General features: G+C 31.0%; 1 protein-coding gene across 1 annotated transcript; it reads left to right on the forward strand.

Annotated features, from left to right (window-relative positions):
* The first annotated feature begins 4,435 nt into the window (after positions 1–4,435).
* LOC127250030 (ABC transporter C family member 3-like) lies at positions 4,436–10,326 on the forward strand. The gene is given in 11 exon segments (XM_051273179.1): positions 4,436–6,732; positions 6,735–7,168; positions 7,324–7,410; positions 7,495–8,133; positions 8,206–8,370; positions 8,463–8,757; positions 8,839–9,053; positions 9,129–9,434; positions 9,514–9,577; positions 9,654–9,893; positions 9,961–10,326. Coding segments are annotated over 11 exon segments (4,512 nt in total). The 5' UTR covers positions 4,436–4,790; the 3' UTR covers positions 10,086–10,326.
* The last annotated feature ends 3,193 nt before the right edge of the window (positions 10,327–13,519 follow it).

Below are 13,519 nucleotides of genomic sequence, written 5' to 3' on the forward strand. Positions count from 1 at the left end.
ATATTTTTTATTAATAAAAAAACAGGAGCTATTTAAAAGGAATGTTTTTTTATTCGGTATTTTTTATTAATTTAGAATATTCTTTTAAATACCAAAAGAGGGTGAGTGTTTGGATTTTTTTATTAGAATTTGAATAGTTGTACGATGTGATATAAATAAGACTTGATGGGATGTTTTAATGTAAAATTAATTTTTTTAATAATATAAAAATTGAAAAATAAATGTTTGATTTGATGACTTTGGAGAAAAAATATATTTATTGAAAAATAAATTTATTCTTAATTAATATATAAAATTTTGTGTATAATATATTTATTGAAAAAATAAAAAAAATATATTTTATTTATACTCGATTATCACTTTTATTCTTTATTTTATCTTGTTGGTAAATATATTTTATACCTTTCCAAAAAAGTCATCATTCTTGTTCACAGCATGGTTGTCCACGCGCGTCCAAAAAATAGAAATGACGAATTTTATAAATGTGTATAATATATATTTTGTCAATGAAATAAATAAATGACAAATATGATAATTTGGTATACATAGTATAGAATATCTTTTACAATTTTTCCTATATTTGTTATATTTATAAATATAAAAATCATATATTTAATAAAAATTAATTACTATTATTTTTTAAATATACATTTTTGCCTTATATCATTTTCAAGTCATATTTCACACTTCTAGTATAAATTTATTTAATTAACATTTAGAGTTGGTTCATTCGATATTTTTTTCACTTACACTATTTTTATAAATATTATCAAAATATAATATATACAACTTATATAATATATAACATATATTCTATTCATTAGTTCGTACAAAATTAAAATTTAATATAAAATATTATATTTATATTATTCATTCATCCAAAAAAATATATATATATCTTCCACATTTTCAAGATAATAAATATATTAATTATAGTTTAAAATTTGTTTATCCAATTATTTTTTAGTGATACAATTCTACATAGATATTATTTAAAAAAATACAATATATATGCACATTAACATAATATTTTATATAAAATGTAATATATTTTAAGTGATTTAGAAAATAACGGTGAGTTCATTTTATACTTTTATTTTTTTTATATTATATACGGAGAATTGTGCTAATATTATAAAAATAATACTTTTTGTTGAATTTTTTATAAGATTAATTAATTTAGAACAAATTAAAATGATAAAATAAAAAATAATTGCAAAGTGGAGTACCATATTATTACTTTAAAAATAAAACAAACTATTTAGAAGATGTATGTTTGAAAGTTCCAATTTTTATTGAATTTTTTAAATAATGATTCGATTTAATAATCATTTCATATAATATAAGTAAATATTACAATTATTTAAGTTTAAATTAATTTTAATATACTATAAAAAAAATATTTAATTTAATATTTAAAAAATAATAATAAATTTAATGGTCAAGAATGGAGGCATAGTCCGAGAGTGGTTGCGAAACTTTGCTGAAATTAGTATGCTTGAAATATATAAATAACACAAGTTTATTATTTGTCATAGTTACAAATATATTTTATAAAAATATGTTTTATGTTAAAATTAATAATTGAGTATATTATATAAAATTATAGCATGTAGTAGTAATTTATATATTTGTATAATTGTACTCTCTTTTGTCCCAATACAATAGTATTGTTTATCATTTTTGTCCGTCCAAAAATAATAGTTTTATTTTCATAAATAACCATATCACTATGAAATTACTCATATTTTTTCATTATTATTACACAATTGTCATTACTTTTTATACTAATACACTCACAAATGCAAAAAAGTCTTTTATCAATAATTTTTTTCAACTACCAATATAATATCAATATTGTTTAAATTTCGTGTCCAACTCAATTAAGACTATATTTATGGGACGGATGGAGTATTATATTAGTATATAGAATAATAATACTTCCTCCGTCATGCAAATCTGTGATCATTTGACCGGACACAGAAATTAATAAAAGTGAATAATAATAATTATTTTTTTATAGTAAAGAAATATAAAAATATAATAATTTTTTACTTCAAAAATAAAAATAAAAATAATTTTGGATGAAAATTAAAAAGAAAAATGTTCATAAATTTAAATGACAAGGAGGGAGGGACGATTATGGAATACACAGGAGTGTAGCCGCCGCATGCGAGGATATATAGACCTATTCTAATCAACGTAAAAAAGTTGGTACAAAAGTGGGGTGATCACGTGTGGTGCGGTCCACCACACCATATCACCTTCTAATCTTATGATGGTATGTGTGGTCGTCAAGTAACCGTGTATTGCTTACGTACGACTTTCTTTTTAGGGTGTGTTTGTTCGAGGTTTAGATTTTGAGTTGGGATTTGAATGGTAAAAATTTTAAATTTGAATAGTTGTATGATGTGATATAAATGGATTTTGATGTGATGTTTTGAATGTAAAATTGATTTTTAGTATAATATAAAAAATAAAAAATATGTGTTTGATGTGATGTTTTTGGGGAGAAAAAATATGATGAATAATGGATTGGAAATCCAATCCCCCAAACAAACACACCCTAAACTTTATTCATCCCGGTCTATCGTATCTACTTTTTTATTTTTGTTAGTCTCATTTAAATATCAAAATAGTTTTAGGGTAAACTGTTTTTTTAGTCCCGTAACTGACCCCTTTGTCATTTTAGTCTTGTAAGTAGAGTCTGTTGCAAACTAGTCCTATAAGTGAAAAATTTTCGCTGTTTTAATCCTCCGGCGGTGGAGACGCCCGCGTGGCTCGCCGGATGTGACGTGTCCGCCAAGTGTCCCGCCAGGTGTCGCTGACCTGGCGGACACGTGAATTTATTTATTTTTTTCATTTTTTTTAATTGTACCAAATAAAAAAATTAAAAAAAAATACAAATAAAATTAAAAATATGTTTTAAAAAAAATAAAAAAATTCACATGTCCGCCACGTTAGCGACACCTGGCGGACACGTCACCTCCGGCGAGCTACGCGGGCATCTCCGGCGCCAGATGACTAAAACAGCGAAAATTTTTCACTTATGGGATTAGTTTGCGACAGGCTCCACTTACGGGACTAAAATGATAAGGGGTCGGGATTAAAAAAACAGTTTACCCATAATTTTATTGTTTTAATTTTCATAATTTTAATATTCTATATATTCGTCTCGTTATATTTATCTTTTGTGTTATTATATTTAATATTAAAAATATTTTTATATTTATATAATTTTTTTTGCAAATATCATTTTAATAATATTATAAAATAATAATGAAAATATATTTATATTTTTTTAAAAAAAATTATATTATATTTTAATATAATAATTAATATTTAAAAAATATACATAAAATAAATAAAATATTTATAGTCGGAGGGATGTAATATACTATTATGATAGAAAATGGTGGTCAATTTGTTGCTTTTCTTCTTTGGTCCATAAGTTTGTTTCCTATATTATTAATTTTTCCATTCGTTCAAATCTTTTGATTATTTTCTTTTTGTCATAAAAATATTTTTGTTTTTAGTAAAAAAAATATATTATTTAAAAATATTTTTACTAAAAAAGAAAAATACACTTAGGGTGTGTTCGTTTGTAAGATTTGTTCAAAATTTTACTATTCATTCAATTTTTTCTCCCAAAAACATCAAATCAAACACTTATTTTTTATTTTTTATATTATTCTAAAAATCAATTTTACATTCAAAACATCACATCAACACCTGTTTATATCACATCGTACAACTATTCAAATTCAAAATTTTTACTATTCAAATCCTAACTCAATCCAAACCCCCAAACAAACACACCCTTAAATTATTTTAAAACTAATGCTCGTTTGATTTGACATGAATTTGAATTTTAAAAAGAATTCTATTTATTATATCATTTTAAAATTATAAAAGGAAAAGAATTCTATAAAATTCAAATTCATCTTAGTAAAAAAAAATAAAAATTATATTTTTGTTTTAAAATTCATCTCTATCGAAAGAGCATTGTTTTGATAGCTGAAGAAGTATTATTTATTATTGCTTATTATTATTAGTATGTTCATTGATATCTTCACAATATATGATTTTATAAATATTATTTTAAAAATATAATAATAAAAATTAATAAAAAGACATAAAATATTCACTGTTGACAATACTTTTATAATTTTTTTATCTTATAAAAAAAAATATTCAAACAATTATTACTTTGTCTGAAATATTATACAATATATATATATTTTTTTATGTTTTATCTGGCACTTTCTTTCATTGTATTATCCAAATAAAAAATAAATATATATATATTTTTTATTATTGTATTGTTTTATTTTCAAATTATCCTATTTAATATTATCTAATTAAAAATCAAATAATGTAAGTAATGCTATATATTAATATTTCTCTCGGAAATATGTTTCTCTGTTTCATGGTGCAGAAATTGACGAGGAGCGACAGTGATGGCGGTTTCCACTGGCCTTCCCTTGCCCTCTCCCGATGGTCGGGTCTCTCCGCTCGCTGTCTTGCCCGCCACGTTCTCCCATCGCCGCCAAGGAAAGGAATACGAACTCAAAGGAGTCAAAGCCACTAAAAAATGGAGTCACTCAGTCCAATGTCCTCCGTTAATGGAGGACTCTCTGATAGATTATTGATTCCCTCGTCGCTATCTCATCTCTGTAAAAATAACTCACCCCTGATTTTCCTTGGCCAACACTCCCTCTTATTGACTCGAGAGAGAAGAAAAACTGGCATACTGAAAAAGATTTCTAAGGATTCGATCGTGTTCTATTATGGGTATTATGTCTGCGTTTCGCTCTCTCTCTACTCTGTTCTTCTCGGAGACCACCGCCGGCGATATCTTCCTTAACCCGATTTCCCTCCGTTTCTTCACCGCTTCTCTGCACCTAATCTTACTGGCCATCGTGATCATATCGTGGCTATGCAACAAATTTAGGGGAAGAAGGGAAGGGTTTCGAAAACAACACGATGTTGAAAACACGACTGTTTCCTACTACAAACCTACTCTGTTCTCCACGTTGGGATTTTCATTCTACAATATTATTCTGTGCCTGATGACTCTGTTTTATTGGTACAGAAATGGCTGGTCCGATGAAAAAATCGTGATCTCATTAGATTTGGGAGTGAGAGTACTCGCTTGGCTGTCTGTGTATTTTTCCTTGCAGCGCCATTTCTCGAATTCCAGAGAAGCAATTTACGCAATTGTTTTGAGGATTTGGTTTGGTGCTTTCTTCTTCCTGTCTTGTTATTGCCTTGTTGTCGATTTCTTATATTACAGAAACAGCCAACGTTTGTCTGCTCCATTTTGGGCATCCGATGTTGTTTCAACGATGATGGAATTAATCTTATCTTGCTTTGGATTTCTATGGAAGAATAGAAGGATTGAAACCACCACTCTTCAAGAACCCCTATTGAATGGTGATATTAGAGATTCTCGAAAACCTTCGAAAGGGGATGAATCTGTTACCCCTTATGCTAATGCTGGAATTTTCAGCCTGTTTACATTTTCTTGGATTGGTCCTTTAATAGCTCTTGGCTACAAGAAGACATTGAATCTGGAGGATGTTCCTCAGCTTGCTAGCTATGATAGTGTTCGAGGGGCTTATCCAATTTTGAACGAGAAATTGGAGTCTTATTCCCGACAGAGCAACAACAAATTCACGACGATGATGCTGGTGAAAGGATTGATTCTTACAACATGGAGGGATATTGCGCTCTCAGCACTCTATGTGCTTGTGTACACATTGGCATCCTACGTCGGCCCTTTCCTCATGGACAATTTCGTGCAGTACTTAAGCGGACATCGGACATATAAGTACGAGGGATATGTGCTAGTCTCTACGTTCTTTGTTGCGAAGATGTTCGAGTGTTTGGCGCAGAGGCATTGGTTTTTCAATGTGCGGCAAGCTGGATACAGGGCGAGGGCGGCGCTGGTTGCGAAAATCTACAACAAGGGGCTGACGATTTCAAGCTTGTCAAAGAAAGGGCATTCGATTGGAGAGATCATAAACTTCATTTCAGTTGATGCTGAAAGAATCGAAGATTTTAGCTGGTATATGCATGATCCATGGATGGTGATCATACAAGTTGCACTTGCATTGGTGATCTTGTATAAAGATCTCGGATTGGCTGCCGTAGCTGCGCTTGTGGTGACGATTTTGGTGATGTTGGCTAACTCTCCACTCGGGAGTTTGCAGGAGAAATACCAGGATGGACTGATGAAGTCAAAAGACGCAAGGATGAAGGCGACTTCTGAGGTCCTGAGGAACATGAGAATTCTCAAACTTCAGGCTTGGGAGCTGAAGTTTCTCGACAAAATCTTGGAGCTTAGGAAGGTTGAGACAGGATGGTTAAGGAAGTATCTTTATGCTAAATCACTTTCAACGTTTGCCTTCTGGGGAGCTCCTATGTTTGTGTCTGCGGTCACATTTGGTACTTGTATGTTGATCGGGAACACACTCGAATCTGGGAAGATACTTTCTGCACTCGCAACATTCCGAATTCTTCAAGAGCCTATCTATAATCTCCCGGACACGATAGCTTTGATGGTTCAGACAAAGGTGTCTCTTGATCGAATTGCATCATTTCTTTCTCTCGATGATCTGCAACCAGATGCTATAGAGAGGATTCCATTTAGTGATTCAGACATGGCTGTAGAGGTTATCAATGGAAACTTCTCCTGGGATGTATCATCTCCCAGTCCAACATTGAAAGATATCATCTTAGAGCATCCTGGGGGATGAGAGTTGCAGTTTGCGGGACAGTTGGTTCGGGGAAGTCGAGTTTGCTGTCTTGTATTTTGGGGGAAATGCTGAAAATATCTGGGAATATTAGGCTATCCGGTACAAAGGCTTACGTGCCTCAGACTCCTTGGATTCAAAGTGGAAAGATCGAAGGTAATATACTCTTTGGTAAGGAAATGGTTAGATGGCGATATGATCAGGTTCTTGAAGCATGTTCTCTCAAGAAGGATCTTGAGATCCTTCCGTTTGGTGATCAAACTGTTGTTGGTGAAAGGGGAATTAACCTTAGCGGCGGACAGAAGCAGAGGATACAGATTGCTCGTGCCTTGTATCAAGATGCAGACGTTTACTTGTTTGACGATCCATTCAGTGCTGTGGATGCACATACGGGGATTCATCTCTTCAATGTAAGCGATCTTAGCAGCATCGAAACTCTTTATATTTAGTGTTATATGTGAAGTAGTTCATATCGATGATTTTTCATTAAGCTCGAAGCTTTTGTGCCTGATTCTGCAACTCGATTCGATAGGCTTGTTTTAACACTGAATTCAATTAATGGCAGGAGTGCATTCTGGGGCTCCTGAACTCCAAAACTGTTATCTATGTCACACATCAGGTGGAGTTTCTTCCAGCAGCAGACCTCATCTTGGTGAGCTGTATGTTCATCTATGAATTGCTCGGTTTGTCTTGTTGATCTTTGATGGTAATGAAAATCTGTCTGGGAAATGATCAGGTTATGAAGGATGGAGTAATTAAACAGGGTGGGAAGTACAATGATATTCTAATGTCGGGAAGCGACTTCATGGAGCTTGTCGGCGCACATGAGGAGGCGTTACAAGCATTTAATACGATTGATTCAAAAACATCACCGTCTGATGATAAGGAACGTAGTTCATTCAATTCTAAACTTGTTCTTGAGAAGCAGGAATCTCTAAATGGTAGAAACGATCAAGTCGACCTCAGGGAGAATATATTGGGACAGCTTGTCCAAGAGGAAGAGCGGGAGAAAGGAAATGTTGGATTATTGGTTTATTGGAAATATTTCACGACCGCCTACGGAGGATATCTGGTTCCATTTGCTTTGCTTGCTCAGATTCTGTTTCTGGTACTCCAGATTGGAAGCAATTATTGGATGGCTTGGGCAACTCCGGTGTCGAAAGACATGGCGGCGCCCGTTGGTGGCTCGACGCTTATACTTGTTTATGTCGCTCTATCGATTGGTAGTTCCTTTTGCATATTGGGTAGATCCTTAGTTGTTGTGACGATAGGCTACACAACAGCAAACATGCTATTCAAAAATATGCATCTCAGCATATTTTGCGCCCCAATGTCGTTCTTCGATGCCACTCCAAGCGGGAGAATTCTAAACAGAGTAAGTGAAAGTTGCAGTCCTTGTAGAGATCGAAGGAGTTTCTTGAGTTGAACTTTGCATGTTCTTTAACAGGTGTCGACAGATCAAAGCACGGTGGATTTGAACACGGCATCCATCGTTGCGCTCTTTGCTTTCGCCATAATACAGCTTCTTGGAATCGTCGCTGTCATGTCGCAGATTGCGTGGCAGGTCTTCGTCGTTTTCATTCCTGTGATTGCAATTTGGATATTGCTGCAGGTAAACGTCATTGCCGCTGCTCTTGGCCTATATGGGAGTTGAAATGAATCTGTGCTTGTAACGGCTATGTTGTGCTTCAAAAAATTTGCCAGAGGTATTACATAGCTGCAGCGCGGGAGCTCGCCCGACTCTGCGGTGTGTGCAAAGCTCCTGTGATACAGCACTTCTCGGAGACACTTTCAGGATCGAGCACGATTAGAAGCTTCGATCAAGAACACAGATTCCGCGACATAAACATGACACTGATCGACGCATATTCAAGACCAAAGTTTCACACTTCCTCTGCAATGGAGTGGCTATGCCTTCGGTTGGACGTCTTGTCTCTTGTGACGTTTGCCTTCTCCTTGATTTTCCTCATTCTTATGCCGGAAGGAACAATCGATCCAAGTAAGTATACTTTCGATGTGCATTTTTGAATTCTTGAAATTCAACGACATCTAAATCATTTTCGTTGCATATCACGTGCAGGTATCGCTGGGCTCGCCGTCACCTATGGCCTGAGCTTAAACTCGTTACAGGGATGGGCGGTTTGGTATCTCTGCACCACGGAAAACAGGATCATATCTGTCGAGAGAATTCTTCAGTACACTTCGATTCCAGCGGAACCTCCTCTCGTCGTGGAGTCGAATCGACCGGAGAGCCACTGGCCGGCGCACGGCGAAGTTGCTATCAAAGATCTTCAGGTAACTGTGCGCCGAACTTCATTCCATAGCATGATGATCGTGTACTGATTAGAATAATCTGCGCTTCGATTGTAGGTTCAATATGCTCCGCACCTGCCATATGTGCTACGCGGCCTTACATGTACGTTCTTCGGGGGTAAGAGGACCGGGATCGTAGGGAGGACAGGCAGTGGCAAATCGACGCTTATTCAGACGCTCTTCCGGATTGTCGAACCTGCCGTGGGAGAAATATCGATCGACGGCATCAATATCTTGTCGATTGGGCTTCACGATCTACGTTCGAGGTTAAGCATAATCCCGCAGGATCCAACGATGTTCGAGGGCACAGTTCGGAGCAACCTCGACCCTCTCGAAGAGTACAGCGACGAGCAGATATGGGAGGTACAGTTTTGTCCTATCGAAAACCATTCGACGAGCTTCTATTAGTCTTATGTTGATCGATTTTCTTCCTCTGCTTTAGGCTCTCGACAAATGCCAGCTGGGAGATGAGGTTCGGAAAAAGCCGGGGAAGCTCGACTCTGCAGGTATTTTTGTCTTGCTTGCGAACTTGATGTTATTTCATCAAAACCGTTGTTGAATTAATTTCAATTGTGGTTTCAGTTTCGGAGAACGGCGAAAATTGGAGCGTCGGGCAGAGGCAGCTGGTGTGCCTTGGGCGCGTTCTGTTGAAGAAGAGTAAGGTTCTGGTGCTCGACGAGGCGACGGCTTCTGTGGACACGGCGACGGATAATCTAATCCAGCAGACGCTGAAGCAGCATTTTGCAGATTCCACGGTGATTACGATTGCTCACCGGATAACGTCTGTTATCGACAGCGATATGGTGCTGCTGTTAGCCAACGGTACGTAGGAATCGAGCATTGTGTTGTCTGTCGTCTTTAATTGTTGATTGAGGATTTGGGTTTGCAGGGCTGCTTGCTGAATACGACACGCCGGAGAAGCTGCTGGCGGACAAGTCGTCGTCTTTCTCGAAGCTTGTTGCAGAGTACGCCATGCGATCCAGTTCTAGCTTCGAAGATCTTTCCAACGCTTAGAAGAAGACGACGACAATTCTTAATTTCTTATTTTTTTTTATAGCGTGTAAATCCCGGCCGCTACCATAGGGTGTGTTAGAGGTAAATTTACGGCTAAATATAATAATTTACGAATTAAATCCGACAAAATAAATCACACTAGGCGAACAAAGTGTAGCATATAAAACTTAGGCATCCAACCATGCCTATCGGAGTCCATCTTATAAGGTATGTTTCTTTACACACAAATTTTGTCAAATTTTAGTATTTGCACTCTTGTGTTTTAAAAAAAAAATACATTTTTTCGAACGTAAACATCTCATCAAATATTATTTTAATACTCCTTTCGTCCTATAAAGAAGTATCTATTTGCTTTTTGCAAGTAATTTTAAAAAATATTAGTATTATATTGAAATATAATAGGAATAAAGTAGAAATAACTAAAAGGTAATGACATAAAAATAAAATTGATACTTTATTATGTTATGAGACAGACTAAAATGGAAAAATAAATAGTGAGTAATTATTAAACTCAAACCAATTTTTTTCAAATTCAAAAGAAACACACCCATAATTCAATTATACTACCCCTCTTGCATAAATTAATGTATTTATTCTTCGATTATGATTTTTTGGGAATCAATGCATTTGTTTTAATTTTTTCCTAGCAATTACTTCATATATATATATATATATATATATTTAAAAAAACTTGGTATTTATGCATTACTACAAATTTTCATTTTTATTATTTAATTAATTTATTTTTTCTAAGAATAAATTTAATTATTCGTACTTTTTTTAATTTATATAATATTAATATTAAAAAATTACTTATAAAAAAATAAATAAATTCATACCTATTAGATGAAAGGGCTTTTTCTTTTGCTAATACATTACATACAATGTTATTTTTTTTATCTAAAAAATATTTTTCTGTTTAAATAGAAATTTTTACAATTTTAAAATTTTTAAAAATTAATAAAAGAAAAATTGTATTTAATTTAATATTTTCTGAAATATAACAAATGCGATATTATATTATTATTATTATGTGTTTACTTGTGAGGTTTTGAGGTTTTGATTTTGAATAGTAAAATTTTGAATTGAAATAGTTGTTTGATGTAATATAAATATGTTTTGATGTGATATTTTGAATATAAAATTACTTTAATAAAATAAATAAAAAGTGGATATTTGATTAGATATTTTTAAAAAAAAAAAATAGAAATATTAAAATTAGAACAAGTAAACACACCTATGTGATGAGCAGAAACAAACTTATATATATATATAGATGTAAAAGAGACTATAAATATTAGATTCTTGATTTGTGTATAAAAATTATAAATATTTAAGACGAGTAATTAGAACCACTATATATCAAATGACAATGACATTTCATGATAAATACTTTTTGTAATTTAACTAAATTTGTCATTTTAAATTTTATAATTTTTTTAATTTTAATTAAATTATTTACTTATTTTAATTTTAATTTATCTAAATTATCGTATCTGCAATAATACATACACTCATATTACATGGGACGGAGGGAGAATTTTTTTTTTTTTTTTTTTTTGTTATTTATCCAAATTAAAAACAATATCAATAAGCCAAAGGCAAAAGCAGCCAGAAATGTATCCTTTAAATTGACGGTCAATGATTTCCCGTTTGAAGGTTCTAGAAGCAATTCTGTTCGTGTAATAACACACAAAACACAATTTCTTAAATGACACTTAAGCTGGGTTTAAAAATTCAACATATTTAAAATAAGAAGTAAAAGGCGGCGCGTAATTTAGATATTCAATACTAAAATTTTAATTTGAATAGTTATTTGATACTATAATTTAAATATATATTAATATTATATTTTAGATATAATTTTTCTTAATAAAAATATATATTTAATTCTATATTTTTAAGAAAAAACTTCATAAATAGTAAAAATATTGTATTATTAATTAATTAAAAATTATTATTTGTCAAAAATTCAATATTTTAAAATAGAGAAGTATATATTATTTCATCATTTTCACTTAATTTGTTTATTCTTTTTATTTTTTTTTATTTTTGTCCGTGTCATATAATTTATTTTTTTATTTGTGAAAATATAATTATATATTTTAATCACATTTTAAAATTAAACTACTTAGTAATTTTAATTTATAATTTTTTTATTAATATATTTCTTAATTATTTACTATTTATTTAATACCTAAAATTTTGTGATAATATAAAGTGAACAATTTAAGCAGGATGGATGATGTATATTTTTCTTAATATTTATAAAAAATAAATAAATGTAAACAAACTCTGTTTAGTCAAAGCGACTAGGTGCTCCTTAATTATTCCCAAAATGGTGGCATAAGGGCTTTTTTGGGTTGTTATTTTGTTTTGGGATTGAATTATTCTTAAAAATATTAAATCAAATATTTATTTTTTACTCTCCCAGTTATTCAAATATATGCTCACTTTTTTTTTGTCATTGAAAAATATTCTCGTTATGTTTTTAAATAAAAAATTATTATATTTTTGTACATTTTTTTGCTATAAAAGAAAAAAAATAATTATTGTTACTCACTTTTATTAAAATCCGTATCCGGCTAAATGAGCACATATTTGTATGACGGAGGGAGTATTTTTATATTATACTTAAAATCAATTTTACATTCAAAACATCACATAAACATCTATTTATATCATATTATACAACTATTCAAATTCAAAATTTTTACTATTCAAATCCCAACTCAAAATTCAAACCCCTAACCAAACACAGTCTAAGTCTCAAGTTTTTTATTAGTATTTAATTTGCATTTTGTTTGTTTGGTTAGTATTTAAGTTTGAAGTACTAGTTTTTATTTACTGTTTTTTTTTTTTTTTTATATATATATGAAGAATAGAAAATTATGTTTTATTATAAAATATTCTATCTGTTTCATATTTGTAGTTTGTCTCACTTTATTTGTTTTTTAAAATATAATTATATATATTTATTATATTTTAAATTTTATAATTTATAATTTTTTTAACATTTATTATACTAATTAATTATTTATTAATTATATTTTATTTAAATTCTCGTATTTACATGAAAAAAAAAATGAAAGGAGAGAGTATAATATTTTGTAAATATTATTGATAATTAATTTTACAAGAAAATATATATATACATATATAAAGAATTATGCCAAAAAAATATGTTGGACAAAATAAATTAAAATTTATTTTTATTTATTTTTTTTATTGTTATCTAAATTTATTTTTGTTTTATTTTTTTTTATAAAAAATACTATTTTTTTTTTATCATATAAACAAGATATTTTTATTTTTATTTTTTTTGAAAAAAAAAATTTGTCCAGTCAAATACATATACAGACGGAGGAAATATATATTTTTTATTATTTATATAAATAATTATAAATTTAATTTAATTTAATTAAAATAAAATA

Source organism: Andrographis paniculata, unplaced genomic scaffold (assembly GCF_009805555.1).
Source record: "Andrographis paniculata isolate CXL003 unplaced genomic scaffold, ASM980555v1 Contig36END, whole genome shotgun sequence".
NCBI classification, from domain to species: Eukaryota; Viridiplantae; Streptophyta; class Magnoliopsida; order Lamiales; family Acanthaceae; genus Andrographis; species Andrographis paniculata.